General features: G+C 47.1%; 1 protein-coding gene across 12 annotated transcripts in view; it reads right to left on the reverse strand.

Moving 5' to 3' along the window:
- Positions 1-20,083, reverse strand: part of LOC125727640 (ankyrin-1-like) — a 111,796-nt gene that overhangs the window by 58,621 nt on the left and 33,092 nt on the right. For 8 of the 12 annotated variants that reach the window (XM_049004564.1, XM_049004549.1, XM_049004507.1 and 5 more), the window contains exon 2: positions 11,901-11,993. The exons of 3 other annotated variants lie outside the window; for them this stretch is intronic. In XM_049004564.1, coding sequence (XP_048860521.1) covers positions 11,901-11,993 — 93 coding nt within the window. Of the gene's footprint in view, positions 1-1,834; positions 2,244-11,900; positions 11,994-20,083 lie in introns of those variants that run through there. One more of the 12 variants, XM_049004529.1, reaches the window with a different exon arrangement.

Here is a 20,083-nt window from a genome sequence, read left to right on the forward strand (position 1 = left end):
GAGTATTCGGATGAACTACTTAACCTATTTTGTTTTATTTGAGCAAATGAAAATGGCCAGTCAGACATACAAACAAATGAATTAATTTGAGTTTCGACTGCTTTTATGGCTGCAGAGTTCCGATATCAGACGGAAAGGCCCGGAAGCGTGACGAGCCTGCTAATGCAGGGTTTCTCTTCCTGAGTCCCGAATGCCCTGCCAAGCCTTATGTCATACATCACAGTCAAAATTCATCTCTTGTTTTCCCTTTCGAGACTTTTCCCTTTTGCACCCTGATCTCTTCTGCTCTGTGGAGGTGTGTATATATTATGAAGGGGGTGCAGCGGTTAATGACCCTAACTGTGAGTTGTGAGCCTGTTAGTTCAGGCCCTGGGAAGGATCCATTCATGTGAAAGTAGGTGACTATTGAATACAGATAAAATGCATCATTCCAGGTTGCTGGAGCTGCTGGTATGCATCATGCTCATTCCCCAGATCAGTAGCTGCCATGTTTGTTTACCTGGTATCTCAGTGCCTTCACCCTTTCTTTTTAACTCACGGAAAGAAATTGTCTTGGTTTTTAAACTGGGATGAAAAGGTGGAGGTGAATTTTGGATGGAGGAACCATGAAAAAGAGAACTGTCTTTGCTTGGATCAGATCCAATGCTGATCAGAAACAGTTTCAGTCAAAGTCCATCTGGGCCTTTGATCTGAGTCTTGCTGTCAATTCCTGGTGCAGTATGTGTTGGAGTGAGCCATACCCACATAGCTACAAAGGGTTTTACTCCTCTGCATACAATATTCTCCCATTAGTAATGATAAATGGCAACCATTTCCCAAATATGCTTGACAAAGGGAATTCCTCTCAAGACTGATGACTATAATGCTTTTTTATGCTGTTGTCATGGAGATGCAAAGTAAAAAGTAAAATTAAAGAGCAAAAAGGTGAAAGGTCATACTATGTGTACACATGGATAGATTCCTAAAGCCTTCCTTAGCAGCCCTGAGCTAACTGCCCTGAGCTAACACTGCATGTCACATCCCAGTCTGATCAATTAATTAACTGGCCCAAGTCGGCAAACCAGTCCTGCCTGTGGCAGTGTGGTTTTGGCTGCTGGAAAATTCTCTGCCAGGATGGTCAGCAATATTGGAACGACCTCCAGGGAAATTGGACCTCTCAGAATATTACTCCAAAAGGTAATGGAAATTGCTTTACCAGGGTAATAAGACACTGGCACACTGGGGATGTGACTCGAGTTTGTGTCCTCTGGAGTCCCACATGGAGATGGAAGCAACCTCTCACCTAAAAACTTGCACGAAATGGCAGGAAAAATATGCTACAAGCGAGTTTGTGGCACAATAACCCTCTGGACAAAGCTGCACGGTCAGCAAGAGGCGAAATTACTCCCGGGAAACAGTCAGACACGGTTCATCTTCGGTCATGATGTTATATCCCATGGAAAGCGAAAATGACAAAGGTCGCTTACAGTACACTCCATGCAGAGTGCTGGGAAAAAGCTGTGTTAAACAGCGAGCCGGACGACAGGCGGGGTTTAAACAATCGGTTATGCAGCCAATTAAAAATTAAATCATGAAAAACTAACTTTTGCAGCCAAAAAACGTATGGCACACACGCACATATATTGAAATAGCCTGCATGTAAATTAGACTGAATTAGAAAAAAGTATATATGAAGTGAGGACACTTAGAGCTTAGAGGGAGTGTCAATGTGAAGGAACAAGGAGCTGTGGATGCACAGCAGGAAGCCCCGAAAAATGGACAGGTATAGAGAACGGGCAGAGACCAACGGGCGGAGGGGAGCGGGAGGTGGCGGCGGCGGAATGGTGCTACTCACTCCGCAGGTGGTGATCCCGGCCGGCATGCCTGCCCACCCTCCCCCGTCTCTGAGCGTCGCGTCCCCGCTCGCTGCGGCCGTGCTGTCCCCCTCGCGAGTGCGCTGGGACTGGCCCCTCCGACGGCTTGCCAAGCACTCGTCCATCCGTGCCCTGTCAGGAGTGGGCGTGAGCGGGTGGGGGAGGGAAGAGGAGGCCCCCGGGGGCTTTATCTCACACACAGCGCTACTCTATCAGGGGTTGCACGGGCAGGACGGCGTGATAACCACGTCCTCTCCCAGAGACCTTCTCTGTCTCGCGCTCTCCTTCCCACTTTGCTTACTTCTCATCTGCCTGGCCTGTTTACACGCTTCTTCTCTCAGCTTTTGCTGTCCGTCATCCTGCCTGTCTGTCCGCTGGTCCTGCTGCAGCCGCCCCCTACTCCACCTCCCCTTTAGACAGCCGCTGTTTGCCTGGCCGTTAAAAAGAGCGCTCCCCACAGTCTTTGGGGTGACTTACACTGACAAAGGGCTGGGCGGGGGGGGGGGGGGGGGGTTGGGGGAGTGGGCATTTACACGCCTGTGGCCCGTCAACAATGGGCCAGACAAGGGAGGGCCGAGGGGGAGCTTCTGAAAAGCCTCTGCTTCTTTTAATAAAGCAGCCGTCACTCGCTGCCTGAAAAGCCTTTTTTCTACATGCTAAACGCTGGGAAAAGTACCCGTCTGCCAAAACCGCGGCGAAGGATAAATAGTGCCAGGAGGGGTCGGGGGACGACGGGGGGACCGGGGAGAAGGAACACACGCAGCTCTGCGGGATCGGGAACCGAATATGGTGATAAAAACACCTCTCATCGGTCAGGAAGTTTAACTTTGGATAAACCAAAAGCTCTGAGGCAGAAATACACACAAGGACACTGTGTAAGACAGCATCAAACACATCGTCTTGCCCCTGTCTGGAATTTTCCGGAATGTTGAAGGGGGACAGGGAGCTACTCTAAACATCTCCGAGTTCTCCATGAAAATGCCCGTCTGGTGGCTGGCGGAAATTTCTAGAACAGGTGACTGTGGTCTCGTGGGATTCTTTCGCAGTGGACCGGACGACCGGGGGGAGGGAGGGATGTAAACATCTCCCGGTGATTTAGCGCCCACTCCTCTGGTGTACATGCCCCTGAAGGGGACAGGCAGCCTGACTGACTGACTGTCCCCGTAACTCACAGGACAATGGCCCTCCGGACAAGATTGCTTGTCCTTTTTTGTGTTTTTATTGCCTGTTTTATTTCCTCATTGAAATATGGTAACAAGCCCGCATACAAACACACACTCACACGTGGTTTGACCGATTATGGATAACAAACTACTTGCACAAAATACTAACTGGTTGTCCTGATCTGCCCCCTGTCTGCCATGAAATTTCTTGTCCACTTTCCACCCCCTGCCTACCCCTAGCAGTGCATGGTAGAGAGGTCTGTCACCTCAAATTTGTCGCTGTCCCCTTTAGATGTAGCCGTTGGTGGAACCACAAAGACCCAGATGCAGGGCACACACACCCCTACCCATAATCATACACCAGATACTAGCACACATGAACCCAACACATACAATCATATACTCACAAAGAACGATGCACAAACTCGGAAACAAACACAGACATTCGTACACAAAGATACATCATGTCCATATTCACATACCTACCCACATACCCCAGAAGAGTTGAGCTAATGCGATACTTTCCTTTATCAATAAACACCCAAAGTCTTTGCGATGATCCTTTCTGGGCACATGTTGTATTGTATAAACATGGAGAGCTAAGCAGGGGGGGCTCAGTGTGGAACTCCAGCACTGGGGGGTTTATTTCCCACCTTGGTTCTGTGAGTTTACATGTCCTTCCACTTCGTGGGGGTTTTCCTCTAGTTTCCTCCAGCAATCTGAAAGCATGTTATTAGGTGGAGTCTTTGTTTATCTTACATTTACAGCATTTGGCAGACGCCCTTAGCCAGAGCAACTTACATAAGTACTTAGAAGTTTCATCAGTGAATACATTCTGATACTGGTTCAACAGAACCCGCTAAGAATACTATCACTCTAAAAAACTCTGACAAGTAATACTAGTTTTTATCAGAGTGGTGAGTATGTATTTGAGTGTGGACTGGTATCTCGTGCAGGATGCCCTGTGCTTCCTGGGATGGGATATCATGGCTGAATAATTTATCAGCACATTTGGGGTGGTGTAGCTCAGCGATGTTGTTCAGAAGGTCGTGGGCTCAAATCCCAAGTCTGGCAAAGTAATCACTGTTGGACCCTTGAGCAGGATCTTTAACCTCAGCTGCTCTAGGGGCGCTGCATGCTGGCCGACTGTGCTCTCTGACCCCAAGCTTTCCTCACTTGTATGTTGCTTTGGATAAAAGCATCAACTCAATGAATAAATGTTAAAAAAAATAAACAAATCAGGAGAACGAGTAGACAAACAAGCTGCAAGAAGCCAAACCGGATGGGTCTTAGGAGAAACTAAGCAGCTTTTGAGGAATTCACCAACATTATGACCTTATAATACTATTTGTATTTGTCCAAAGCGACAAAAAAGTGAGGATCAGAGAGTAGGGTAGGCGTCTCTAGAGCACTTGAGGTTAAGCTTTGCCAAAAGGCACGACAGTGAGATGTTTACTCTGCAGGCCGTAGGATTTGTACCTACAATTTTCATCGGCACAGATCCCTAACCAGCTAAGCTACGTGCTGCCACTTACCGGTAAAGACCCTGGGTAAAATCAGTAATGAGACGCTTTATACAGGAAATACTCCCAGTCAGCTGGATTCAGGAATGGTGATGATTTTGATCGTACCTCAGTGACGGACGACAGAGGCCCAGGTGGCTGAAGTACGCCCTCTGGTGGTGATGTGGTGCGGCTCTCAGACTGCAGCAGTGACTCAGTGTGTGAGGGTGTGTTTTTGGGGGGTGGGAGTGTTATAACAAGATGATGTACTTTGTTGGTTGCGGAGAGTGGAGCCTGTGGGCATCGGTTGCCTGCACAGTGTGAGCCAAACGCTTTATAACAAGGAAACGGACATACACAGTCTGGTGTGCACTCTCGCAGATGCAGGCGGACACATATACGCATATAACCACACGGGCAAACACAGATATATAAACCCAGTCACACACAGACTATTTTCCCCCCAGATAGACACACCGTACTTACTCTTTCCAGAGTGCTAGAGAAGTTTAATACACGGACATGAGCAACCCCCCCCCCCTCAAAAAAACCAAAAAAAAAACAAAAAGATCCAGAAGAGAAGGCAAATGGGAGGAGGCTTCATCACGTGATCCACAGACAGGACAGGGGAAGGGGAACAGAGTGTATGAGTACCCTGTCTCTCCAGCACATGTGAGTGTGAGCAGTCCATGCCGCGTTTTGCGACTGTGTCAGAGTGAGAGTGAATGAGTGGGATTGGGGGGGGTGTGGATGGTTAAATGACCTAATGGAGACAAAGGGAGACAGGGAGCCACTGAGACTCGCCTAGACTGAGACTGAGAGGTAGGAGGATTTTACCGATAGCAACCTGCTAATGTCCTGAGATTCCAGGAGGCTCTGTAGTGTCTGGACTGAGATCGTATGGGGAGGGATGGTACGCAGAGTGGGCAGACCCTGCTGCGTTGTCACTGATGGGGCGGGACTGCGGTAATGTCGCATTTGCAGCTGTCATAAATACAATGCGCCGGGAGATCAGTGAAATATGTGTGGGGTGTGGGTGGGGGGGGGGGGGGGTTGGAGTCAGAAAGGCAAAGCGCAAATCGATCACTGTGTTAATGAGCAGGAGGCCCCCAGCGGGTTTTAAGTGCTCAGAGTGCAAATGACTTCCATAGCCCCTGCTCTCTGTGTCACAGTCCCTTGCTCTCCACCTTCAGTAAGCAGCCACTGCATAACCCTAACCCCCCCCCCCCCCAATTTTCCCTGTCCTGGTGCGGTCTTTGCCAGAGAGATGGAGAGAATGGCAGAAGTACAAATCGGGGAAAAAGAGGAAAGCATGCGTGCGGGGTGGAGGGAGGAGATTGGGTATTGCTGCCGCAGGGCCATCATGAATAAATTCTGCTCTGGCTGGGGGGGGGGGGGGTGAATAATGTGACGGTGTGATGGTTTACAGTCAGATGCTGCGTCAGAGAGCCTGCCCCCCAGGATCTCAAACATACAGCAGAGACAGAGAGAGACACAGTAACAGCACAGAAAATATAGACATACGACACATCATAGACAGGGACACAGCACAGAGACACAGCACAGATAATGCACAGATACAGCAGACAGACACTGCTCAACTAGGACACACTAACAGAGAGAGAGACAGACAGCACAGACGGAAAGATAGACAAACACACAGACACAGTACAGACAGAGAAAGACACACAGACACAGCACAGGCAGAGACACAACACAGAGGCTACACCGACACAGCACAAAGAGAGACAGACAGACACTGCTCAACCAGGACACACTAACAGAGAGAGAGACAGACATAGCACAGATGGAAAGATAGACAAACACACAGACACAGTACAGACAGAGAAAGACACACAGACACAGCACAGGCAGAGACACAGCACAGAGGCTGCACAGATACAGCACAAAAAGAGACAGACAGACACTGCTCAACCAGGACACACTAACAGAGAGAGAGACAGACATAGCACAGATGGAAAGATAGACAAACACACAGACACAGTACAGACAGAGAAAGACACACAGACACAGCACAGGCAGAGACACAGCACAGAGGCTGCACAGATACAGCACAAAAAGAGACAGACAGACACTGCTCAACAAGGACACACTAACAGAGAGAGAGACAGACATAGCACAGACGGAAAGATAGACAAACACACAGACACAGTACAGACAGAGAAAGACACACAGACACAGCACAGGCAGAGACACAGCACAGAGGCTACACAGATACAGCACAAAGAGAGACAGACAGACACTGCTCAACCAGGACACACTAACAGAGAGAGAGACAGACATAGCACAGACGGAAAGATAGACAAACACACAGACACAGTACAGACAGAGAAAGACACACAGACACAGCACAGAGACACAGCACAGAGGCTACACAGATACAGCACAAAGAGAGACAGACAGACACTGCTCAACCAGGACACACTAACAGAGAGAGAGACAGACATAGCACAGACAGAAAGATAGACAAACACACAGACACAGTACAGACAGAGAAAGACACACAGACACAGCACAGACAGAGACACAGCACAGAGGCTGCACAGATACAGCACAAAGAGAGACAGACAGACACTGCTCAACCAGAAACACACTAACAGAGAGAGAGACAGACATAGCACAGACAGAAAGATAGACAAACACACAGACACAGTACAGACAGAGAAAGACACACAGCACAGACAGAGACACAGCAGAGAGGCTGCACAGATACAGCACAAAGAGAGACAGACAGACACTGCTCAACCAGAAACACACTAACAGAGAGAGAGACAGACATAGCACAGACAGAAAGATAGACAAACACACAGACACAGTACAGACACAGAGACACAGCACAGACAGAGAGAGACACAGAGACAGCATAGAAGGAGAGTCATAAGACACATCATAGACAGAGAGAGACACACAAGGCACAACACTGACAGACAGACAGACACAGCAGAGGCAGACACAGCACATACACAGAACCGACAGATGCAGTACAGACAAAGGAAAACACACACAAGCGCAACACAGAGAGACACAGGCACAGCACATTTGGAGGTGCAGTACAGAGAGACACACAGAAACACAACATAAACACAGCTTGAACAGTGAGACAAACGCAACAGAGAGAGACGCACATAAATAGAACTGAAACAGACACAGAAACACAGCACAGAGACATACACAGCAGAAACAGACACACATGAACGAGAGACAGACAGACACAGGAGAGTGAGAGAGAGACAGCACAAATGGAGAGGCAGACACAGCCATACAGAGAACTGACAGACACAGTACAGACAAAGGGAAACACACACAAGCACAACACAGAAAGAGAGACACAGACACAGCACATATGGAGGCACAATTCAGAGAGACACACAGAAACACAACACAGACACAGCTCAAACAGCAAGACAAACACAACAGAGAGAGCCGCAAATAAACAGAACCGAAAGAGACACACAACCACAGCACAGACACATACACAGCAGAGACAGAGACACAAGCACACAAACACAGGGCAGACAGAAAGACACATTGACACAGCACAGACGGATAGACACACTTAGACTGAAACACAGATACAGCACAGACAGTCACACAGACAGATAGACACAGACAGACAGAAACATAGATAGAGCACAGACAGACAGAGACACACAGACACAGAGGCCATAGACAGATAGAGACTCATACAAATACAGCACAGACACACAAATAAATTGTAGTTAGAAATGGACATGCATGTACAGACAGAGAGACAGACACACAGGATATATACACAGCTGAGAAACACGCACTCAGAGAAACGCTGAGAGACACTCAACATACTCAGACACACACACCTACAGATACATACACACTCACTTTCGCACATGTGCCGTATCACAAAATCTGAACAAATGTTGAGAGAGAATGGTTTACATTGTATTCTGTTTAGCATAAATTATGAAACTGATTTTATTTAAATTGTTTTAGGCTGAAGTGGGATGGAGATATTCTGCTAACGTGCAGGACCTAACCCTAAGATGGGTGACACACCAATACACTATGGGCACTAACTCTCTAAACTACATGTCTTTGCAATAGGGTCATACTTGAAAGGAACCCCAGTAAACCTGCTCCCTGAACACCACGCCACCTACTGGATGTTTTCAGTTTTATTTGTCATTTATTATCATGAGATTCATTCATTCTGTATTTCAGATACTATATTTTATTTTACTAAAAAATGTAATTTGATGGTATGTTCGCGCCATTGCTGTCAGTCTCGAATCTGAGCCACTTCCTTTTTTGTTCCTGTACGTTTGTGTTGACACATCCGCTTCTCTCTCCCTCTTTCTGTCATTCAGTCTCTCCATTTTTCCATTTCTTTCTCTCCATCTCTCTCCTTAGTAATGTGTCTCTATATCTTCTTCACCTTTTCATTGTCTATTTCTCTCTGTCTCCCACAAATCTTTCTTCGTTCTGAATCTTCCTCCCCCATCTTTATGTCTGTCTCTCCATCTCTCTGTTTCTCTATGCTTCTCTCCTTAACAGTCTCCTGTCTGTTTTTCTCTGCCTTTCTTTGTGCGTGTCTCTCTTTCCATCTCTCTCTCTTTGTCCTGTTCTCTCTGTCTCTGTGAACCTGCTGCTCGCGGCTGGAGCCCCCAGTAAGCTTGTCAGGTACAGTATCATCACATGAATGTCCCTGTAACCATCTCAGTGGGGGAATGGGGGGTGTGAGAGGGCTGCCACTTTTATCCAAAGTGGTGGGAAAATTGCACATTTTTATTTCATTTTATTAGCTTATGCAGATCCAGTTGCTTACCTTGCTAACGGGTTCAACAGCAGTGCCCCTTCACTTTGATGAGAAAGGCTGGCTCCTTATCAATTCTGGATGGTGTCCCTCCCCCATCCCCCCCAGTGGTCTATCACATAACCCTGGCCATTGCTAGTACATACTCAGCTCTGGCAGAGAGAGACACACTAACAGCGAGAACATTGGGGGTGAGTTATTTAGTCCCTCACCACGGGGGTTGAGGAGGGGATAGAGCTGGCGTCTGCTACTGCAACACTGCGGGTCGTCAGTGCTGTTGTTGTTATCACTGCCTTTGTCTAGTAGGGAGTCAAACACTGCAATGATTTGTTTTTTTTTACATCAGGTAACCTGTCAATGCATTACTTTCTAGACATGGGCAGGCTCCCCTGGGGTGGCATTGATCCGGGTATTAGTGGGGGCAGGGTGGCTGTTAAAACCCTGGGGGTATCTCATTTTGCCCTGGCAGGAGACCCCATGCAGTTCACATGATAAGCATCTCAGTGGCCACATTTTGCTTTGCCTCATCTGAATGCAGAGTGAGACTCAATATGTGACATTCCTTATTCTCAGGATTTGGCGACGTCTGTTCCCTGCGGACATCGAATTGTGATATGAGGGGACAGCTGACAGAGGGAAGCAGACGGACAGACACACAGTCTCCTAGCTACATACACACACACACACACACACACACACACATACACACACACACACCATACAGGTCAGCATACATCATCCACCTGTCTTCTAACTGCATACTCTGGTCCAGGTCACAGGGGGACTGCAGCCTGTCCCAGGCAGGCAGGGGCACAAGGCAGGGGTACATCCTGGACTGGATGTCAGACAATCACAGAGAAGATACACAGTTAGACGCTATGGGTAGTTTCATGGTATAAACATCAGCCCATGACACAGAGAGGGTGGTGGACATGAATCCGTTATGTGATTTGATCAGCATTCTATTGCAACCCTGAGATGTGATGAGGGTCTGTCTACAGACAGCTCGATGGTTCAGTGGACTATGGACAGATGTGGAGAGATGAACATGGGTAACAAGACTCAGGCATCCACGGATGGAGGTGGAGAGACTTGATGAACATGTGCCCCACTACTAAAATACTTGTGTTTATTGATACAGTCATCCCCCCCATCCCCTGTCATCCTCTCCACCTCTCCATCTCTGCCCTCAGTTGGATAGAAGTTACATTTCCATTGAGAAATGGGTGTGGCTGTAACCCTACCCAGGGGCGGATACCACCATCAATAATACTGAGAGCCAAGCTCCCCCCAAAGCTGAGTTCACAGTCAGCAGGAGTGTGGTAACAGAAATTACAGTAATACAAGTGAATAACCTGATAGATGTGAAGGTGTAGCTATATTTGGTTCCGAGTGAGGCAACTAGACTGTGAGGTGATGCAGGGGGGTCCCATGCTGTTCATATAAGGTGTGTTAGCAGGTAGCATGTGTGTGTGCACCCCCCCCCCCCCCACCACAACCCACACACCCCAGCCCCTGATGATAACAGCATAGCACTTCACTCGACATTACAACCCTCCCAGCACCAAAATCATCTAAAAACACATAGATACCACCCCCACCACCTCCCAAACCCAACCCCAACCCCCCTCCCCCCAGCTGGGACCATACCTCCCATGTGCAGCAGCACTGTCGACTTGGTGACGAAGGGGGGGGCGGGGGGAGGGGGTAGGAAGGCGGGACAGAGTGTAGGATTGGATGGCTCGGCATGTGGCCGGGCCAATGCACGCGCCACACAGCAATAGTATACATACCTGTGGCTGTACACACACGGACTCACACAGACACGTAGTGACGCACCATAAGAAAACTAAATACACACACCAACAACTTCTATATACACAATTAAACTGGTTCTCTAACTTTGTTGTGTAGCTGCTGCATTATAGTAAATATGCACATTGCAGATAGACTGAATGTGCGCAAACAAAAACCACAGACACATCAAAATAACACACTCACAAAGAATATATGTAGACATATGTAACACGCTCACAATAATCACCAACACCAACACATGTACACACGTTTTTCGTTTGCGTGAAGAACCTATGGGGAATGAAACGGGTAGGCCGCTGAAATAGACTTGCCTTTCTCATGCGCGAGGTCTGCCAGTGGTGAGTCTGACAGACTCACTTCGGAAGGCTGTTCTGAGCAATGTTTATCCCCAGAGATTCTCAGCGGTGGACTCACAAGGACCAAAAATCACCGATCACACACAGTCACACATTTCACTTCTATATATATAGAAAAATGAAAGAATGTGAACGAAAACAAGCAGAAATTAGTAGAAATATATCAAGCAACAGTGGGGAGTAGAGTAAGCAAGTGCATGGTGAGTCTACAGTGACACAGTGGCCAGCCCCACGAAACACCAGCAGCACTAGACCGAAAGATTAAGACCAGAGCTACACAAAAACAAGCAACAAATGAGGAAGAGAGAAACAGGCAATAAAAGAAATAAAAGAAAACGAAAACCCAACAGGAGAACAGTCATATAGAATAGTCAGATGTAACATGTGTGGATATTTACTGTTTCATCATAGAGCCAAACTCCATGGCCATCCGGCACCTCAGAGCTCACATTACTGTCCTGATCGATAAGCCAGCGATGCACTGCGTTGGCCTAAAAAGACACACGACATGGAAACAGAGGCCCGTTAATAAGGGTGGCCACAATCAGGCCCAGCACATAGGGGGGGGGGGGGGAGGAGGACAGGGACAGGACCGCAAAGAGAGACAAAGGGAGAAAGACAAACGGAGATGGACACACAAAGGAAGGAAGATAGGGAGAGAAAGACAGGGGAGAAAGGGAGGAAAAGACATGGATAAATATTGGGAAGGAGATGGAGGAAGACAGAGAGAGGGAAAGAAAAACAGGAGGGAGAGAGACAGACGCGGAGAGGAGGAGAGAAGGCATAACATGGAGAGGAAGAGAGAGAAATGAGTAATGAGCCAGAAGGACAGGATGACAGAGAGAGGATGGAAGAATAAGGGGAGACAGAGAGAGATAATTTAGCCAAGTTTTCATAACAATTTCAGACAATGGAAAGTGACCACTTCTTGTGGGTTAATATAAAGCTTTGAGGGGCATTTATAGGTGATCCCATCACAGAATGCTACAAACACAGGGACAGGGAGAAAATGTGCATTTAGTTCACTTCACTTGACCTTCATTTGTTTCTGTTCATTTTTTTCTGTCTGTCAATTCATTGTTTTCCAATAGGTGCTGTATCTCCTGTGAAAAGTGTTTTGCCTGCCCAAGAGTCCGTCATCACAATATACCAAAAATTAAATTAGAGTTTACATTTACATTTACAGCATTTGGCAGACACTCTTTTCCAGAGCGACTTACAACCAGAATTGAGAGATAGAATTCATCTTTGAAGCTGCTTTTCATGGGTGAGCTACAGGGGATGTCAAGAGTCGATGTGACACATGATATTCGAACATAGCTAAATAAATAAATAAAACCGTAATAAATATAGAGAAGAAATATGCGTAGCAAGCAAGTTTAAGAGATTATCTTCCATGTAGTAATGAAATATTCCCATGTTATATTTAGTATTAGATGTACATCTTTTGTAATTGTATTCTTTAACATAGATGGTGAAAAGACCAGGAGGAAGGTTTTGTGGGTGGATGAGGAAGTGGGGAGGAACATGACAACAGAGATTTTAAATGTGTTTTTTTATCGTCAGATTTATTGACAATGTTGATCCAGAAGAAGAGAAATATATAGATGAAGGAGGGTTAGGGTTAGGAGGGAGTAGGAGGGCAGTAGCATTGATAATGGCATCCATGGTTTTCGATGGCTAGGAAGTTGGACACGTTGGCTGTAGTGTGACAAGCTCTCTGCGAGGAGTGACAGGGCTTACAGGAAGTCACCATGTCACGGCGTGTGTCACAGGAAATCAGGACCAAAGCAACCCTCCGATATCATGAAATCCAGCAATGAACTCTGGGACTTTGGAGTGCAGTGGGTTTGGTATATTGAATTTTACCCTTGCACTATTCTTTTATTCCAATAAAGTTTTTAAATTTTTCTTATATAAAATGATGGTAATTTCAATAAAACCTTCATTCCTCCTTGATCCGCCATCTTGGACATCGTAAAACTACGTTCCGAGTGACCAGTCGTATGCAAGGTATGAGAGCTATGCGCCGAGAGTGGGATTGGGGCATGGAGAGACACAGTCAGCTTTGAGGTTCTGGGAGAGACATGAAACATTCTGAGTGTGAATAGATGGTTAAAATGGCTTGGGATGGGTGCTATGCACCACGTATACTTTTCAGCGAGTGGCAACCAAATGAAACTTCTGACTGAAACATTCAAGGAATAAGTCATGAAAGGAGGGTCTTGCTGTTGTAAGCCATGGAAGGAGGGTCTTGCTGTTGTAAGCCATGGAAGGTGGGTCTTGCTGTTGTAAGTCATGGAAGGAGGGTCTTGCTGTTGTAGGTCATGGAAGGAGGGTCTTGCTATTGTAAGCCATGGAAGGAGGGTCTTGATATTGTACTCTTGAGCAAATGCCTGACTTTCTTCAGTAAATTATAACCACTGTGGATAAAGTGATCTGATTAGCAGCTGGTTAATAAACAGACTGGCAGATGCACCTGATTGGATGAGGCCCTGAAAAGGGCAAAATTCCTCCCGGGGTTACAAAAATGTTCTGACTCTGATTCTGAAAGCTCAGCCCAAGGAGGTGACTCCAGAAGATTATCTGCCTTGTCCTCTCACAGGAGTGTAACCTAAAGGACAGAACAGAGCCCTTCTGGACCTAGTATGGGTCAGCAGGTTAGTATCTCACTTGCCTTTGCTTGTCCTTACATTTGACAAGGAAGATAATGGAGGGACGTCAATACACTTATATTATCAGGGAAATTAATACGCAGATGGAAATTGTGAAAAATGTCACTATCAAACACAGTAAACGTTCTCGTTAGTGTGCAATGCGGTGCCAGCGCATCCTAAAGTTCACTTTCACAATGTGGTTGTCTTGAGTCAGGTGACCTGGGGTGTTGCATTGATTTGATGCTTCTCTCCATCTGGCCCCCTGTAAAGAGACCTTGATTCGCTTCCTGCCTCCCGTCTCCTGTTCTTTGAAGTCCCCCACTCCCAGTGCCACTCAGCACATTAGGCATTGTAGGTGGCCACCTGCAGTGCTGTCTTCTGAGGGGGTGGCAGATCAGCAAACCAGTTCCACTGTGCCTCAGACAGTGAAGCTTTGCTAGTCAGGGTGCCACATGGGCTCTGACCTGCAAAGCCTACACCCTTCCAGAATCACACAACAGTGTGCAGTTCTTCTCCTCTTGTCTACTAACCAACTAATTAAAATGTATCTTGTAACCTACAGGACTGTATAATAAGCCGGCTCTATAAATGACCCCCAACTGTTATGAAATAAATGCTCTTGTCCCCGCTGACTTCTAAAACGCAACATGGCTACAGGACCCTAAATATGTCCAGAAAGGACAGCTGTTACACAGGAGTGCTGAAAAAATAAGAAATCTGCTTAACGCTCAGAAAACATGCGTACATGAGGACAGCTACTGGGCTCGTTTTATGGTTTGGAGCAAATAAAGATGGCAGAGGATTGTTTTCATTCAAATTAAGTCGATTAAAGCTGGGGAAGACACCTCCTCACGCTATGCAAATACTGAAAAAGGAGCGAATGGATGAAGAAGTGAGGCTGAACGGAGCAGCAAGAAAATTCCTGGGGGGGTTGGAACATTTCTGGAACAATATGGGATGATTGCGAAGGATAAACAACAATGACAGCAGAAATGGTTGCTGCAGAGGGGAGACACCAGCGCGGAAAATGCTAAGGAACACGATCTTTAAAAATGCTAAGAAAATTCCAGTAAAGACATAAACAAAGGTGAAGCTGGCAATCCTCTGAGATAATAAGACAGAGGCTGCTTAGTTCCACCTGCCCCAGTGCCTCCACCTCCAGACCATAAGCCCCAAATTTCCTTATTTCTCGAAAGCCTGTAAAATAAAGGCTGTTTTTTGGTTTGGGGCGGAGGGAGATGCCTCAGTGCTGCCCCAGCACCAGAGCGTGTCCGATTAGGAGTGTAACCGGATTAAGGAGCAGACGGGTAGCGCCGATGGAGAGTGGTGTGGCCAGGGCAGGCGGAGAATGAGGGGAGCTGGGCTGGCTGTGGGGGAGGTGGACGGAGGCTGGGACACGGAGACACAGAATGCTCTCTTTGGTTGGAGATAAGGGTGTTGACTGCACTGTGGATGTGGTCATGGTATCATTTGGGGATGTATGTGAAGGATCTGATCTTCGCTGTCCTGCAGCACCTTCCTGCATATGTGACAAACAAGTGAGAGCACCCTGTAGTAATAACCACCTGCATTTAACCTCATTTCCACTCTGCTCAACACAGATATTCATTATCTACACTTCTTTCGACAATATGTGGTCATATTGACCTTCCCTGAGCAGAAGACCTAGTAACATCGGATTTTCTGCTTTGCTGAGTGGTGAGCTGACAGAAGCTGAGACCAGGAGTCCAGTAGCAGGAGACTAGGGACTAGACCAGCAAACATTCCCTAATGGTGGATTTGGAGCACTGGGGCTTCGGCAGAGTATTGGGGGAGGGCCAGATCACCATGTCATCATGCAGGTCCTGGTAGAAGGAGGTCACACCTGGTTTAGGAAAAAACAGGCATCTTGCAGAAGATCCATGTGTGCACAGAATAGTGTCTTCTCCTTGGTCACCTAATTAATGATAGAGCTCCACCCCATGGGGGACTGGAGGGTCACTTGGGAACAGTCCTTCCCAGCTGGGAAGGCTTCGCTTGACCTAGCATCAGCTTGAACGATGCAGTGCAATTTTCACCCGCGAATGAGCACATTTCGGCGGCCCGACCGCAGCACAACACACTGGAATTGACCTGACCTGATAGACAAGCAATGGAGGTGTGTATGGTGTGGGATCTCATTACCCAAAGGAAGTCACCCCCCCACCTCGTACTGGAACTTCCCAGAAATGCTGAATCGCTTCCTCTGCCCTAACAAGTCTCACCTAACCAAGGTCTGCTTCCATCTAGAGAAAGTGCAGGTCCTGGACGAGGATGCTATTACCCAGCCTCTGGCAGTCTGCTAGCTAACACACGCGGCTGGCTTGCTGCTGAAGCCATCGGCCCGTTGCCGTTTCCCAGCGACAACACTCAGCGGGTGTATTAAGCATTAAAGTTTTGTTCCTTGTAACAATGTTGCATTTTTAAAGCAAAATACCAGACCGATTCTCATGACGTCCCACACCACACCCCAGCCGCTCACCTCGCCCAAATGTCTGGTATAATTGCTGCCCACCAGTAAGTCTCTCCTAAATGGATACCCATTCAATTATTCATAGTCTGCAAGCTAAAAGCAATGTACGTAAATAGGTAAAAAAGTCAAAAAATGGCTGAATATACAGGAAAACAACCTCAATCATGCAAACGCACTTATAAGCAGCATCCGAAGGACTTCATCTCATACCTGCCTGTTTTTATATCTGAACCTAGGTTATTCTGAATTATGCCCTGTAGGCCAATTATATCACAGTGGTTCTATCATCCCTCCATTTTCCATTCAGTCCAGTGCTGTACTGCAGTAAACTCACTGCAGTAAAGGCAGGGCTGGGGGACGCACACAATATAAGGTCACAATTGAGCTAAAATACATATAAGGGCCACACACATACAGCTGGGGTTAGACCTTGAACCCATGACCCAGGCAGTATGAGACTCCAGCGAGACCAAACCCTTAGCTGCCACGACCCCTAATGATTCATCCAGGAAGCATGACCTCAATATGCCTCCGAATTACCTTCACGCGGGTATCTTCATAGTGCAGTCACGCAGCAGTAATCTTCAAATGCGTTTTATGAATTTTTAATTTTTTTTTTAAGCTGAATAATTAAGAAAAGAGGCTGGAAGGAAATGCTACACACGCACAGATTTGAGTGTTTCAGAAACACACAGCTTCCCATTTATAAATACAGGACTAGAAGTTGTTTATCAAATAAAATACTCCTCACTAAATACAACTCAGCCTGGTTACTTAACAGTCCGTGATTCAGGGATCAAGTTAGCGCACAACCTGTGTAGGCTATTCGGCATGAATAAGGCAGGAAAGACAGTCAGTGGTTAAATCAGGTATAACTCCAGAGATAGAGGGAATGAAAAAATGGAGGAAAATTACAAAAGAAGTATTCCATTGCCTCTATCCACTTCAGAAACATGAGTATTAATTTTTTCCACATTTGAATTTGATAAGGGTAAATGAGAAACTCCAGAAAGGAGAACGAGAGGGGAGGGGTACTGGCGAAATCAGGAAAAGAGAGGGAGCGAGAGAGAGACCGCGAGATTCTGCAGATCATAGGCCTGATAAATAATTCATAATGAGCAGCAGGAGTAAGCCTGGACTGCGAGGCCCCCCCTCCTTCACGCAGAGCAGCTGCGCAGTTCTCCGCACCAGCAGGTGCAGCAGGTGAGGGAAGTGGGGCAGTAGCTGGCGCCCCCTTGTGGTCTTTCTATATGATGCGGCATTAGGTAGGACAGGAAACTGCCTTTCGCTCACAAAATGACCAATGAGATTTTCTCACAACTTTTAAGGATGAATATGAATCACAATGCCCCTTCCCCCCATCACTTACTGGAAAGGCATTTTATGGGGAAGGGGGGGGGAGTGTAGAGAGGCAAGGAGAGAGGGGTTGAGATTGCACTGTAATTAAGGGCTTTTAAATCTTTAGGGTGGATGTCGGTTACGATATGAAACACCACTCCCAGATCACTTGGCCATTTAATGCAGACTGCAAAGCAGCAATCCCAAACAGGACAGGGGCCCAAATAAATAAACACCAAATGAGAGATGGGGGCTGTAATAATGGGGGGAAAAGTAAACAGCTCATTCATCCGAAGAGAACACAGCTGTCGAGGCATAAAGTTTCCCACATTCAGAGGGCTGGATATTTTTAAGAAGACAAATATGTAAGGGTACAGCAGCACAGGTCACAGGTCCCTAACTACCACACCGCCTGCTGCTTTCCTGGTACAAATAAAAGATGAAGAAACATGAGTCAAAGGGACATAAGATGGGGAACAGAGAGGACAGAGTTAAAGACTGTCATGGTAGCCTGGGGTCCCCCATCCATCTCCCGCCATGCCCCCCTGCTCTCTCGGTCATCCTCATGCTAGATGAGGAAACAACTCTCTCAGCACCATTCTCTTCTTTCACGTGACAGAGCGCGCACAGAGAAAGTGGCTCCACGAGCGTCCCAGCCAAGTGGCACAGATGAAAGGTTGTCATGTTTTCGTCCATCGCTCCCCTTTTTCCATCTTTCCCAGGTTCCTGCCCGTTCTCCCTCCCGGGCCTGATCCCTTGCTTTCTGGGCTTGCCTTTTCCACACGGCACACCAAGCACCATCAGAGGGACAAGGGGGAAATGCATCCTTATCCCTTCATGTTTTCACTTGGTGGTTAACTGTCTGATAACACAGAACAATGCTGCTGTATAATATGGAGTTATTTTTCACAATTCTTCCATGTCCAAATATATTTCAGTTTATTACGTATGCTCTGCTATTTGTTAATGCAGAGAATAGCTTAAGTGGTATACATGCGTATCCCTTCAGGGCTGAGGCCACGCCCACGCATCCTGCCACGCCCACAAGCTGCTTCCTGACTCACTGCTAACTTCTGTAACAGCAGTGATGCACCATAGAGAAAGGAAGGGCCAGGCTGAAAGGGTTCCCCGAATGGTTACTCTCCAGCAGAGCCAGAGTACATATAAGACAGTAAGGTACCTGCAAGGTAATTGGTGTAAAAATACTGGAGAAACTCCACAGCTGAGCATTAATTTACAGTAGAGCAATGATGAGCAGTACTGTAGTTACAGCCGTGGTTTCCTACACAAACGGAGATCTCAGGCTTGTTATGATAGTGTCACACTTATCTAATACCTCGCCTCTGCGGCTTCACCACATGCCGTTGGTGTTACTAACACTGAGATCTCTGCCCATTTGCTCCACATCCACAGGGATTTTTACCATGTTAGCTGTGTTTTAGTCCAAGAGCTTTTTTTTACTCCCCTGGGTTGTGGTGGCTGTGGGACAGTGGCAGTACTGTGGCCGTGTGGGGAATTAGCACCCCGCGATACAGTACTAAAAGGCCTACCCCCCCCAGGTATACTGATGGACACACACTTCATCTTTTGACTCACACACCATCCATTCCCTCTCTTCCTCCCTCTCCTGCCAGAATGGTTCCACTTCTCTCTGCCTTTTTCATTTCTAGCTGATGGTTTTGCCAGTTTTCATTTGTTTTAATGCGAAATGGCGAAATCTCAAAGGCACTAGATGTGAGAATCAGCTCCAGCGCTCACACTGCTTGGGTGACGGCCAGCACCCAGCCGAGCCAGGACCCTCCGAAAGATAGCAGAAGCTGCAGGGGAAGGTAACAAATAAATAAATTATAATAAAGTTATAAATAAAATACAGGAGGATAAGTGTCAGCACAACAGGCAGCAAGCAGATCTATAAGATCTAGGGTGCAGCCTCCCCCTGTGACTGTGCTTCAGTGGGTTAGCATGCTGTGCCTGTAATCAGGAGGTCATTGGTTCAAATGCTGCAGCTGGCAGAGTGTTTTTTTTACTGTGGGGCCCCTGAACAAGGCCCTTAGCTGCCAGTTGCTCCAGGGTTTGGCCTCCCCTGCTTTCTCAA

Source organism: Brienomyrus brachyistius, chromosome 2 (assembly GCF_023856365.1).
Source record: "Brienomyrus brachyistius isolate T26 chromosome 2, BBRACH_0.4, whole genome shotgun sequence".
In the NCBI taxonomy this organism is placed as follows: Eukaryota; Metazoa; Chordata; class Actinopteri; order Osteoglossiformes; family Mormyridae; genus Brienomyrus; species Brienomyrus brachyistius.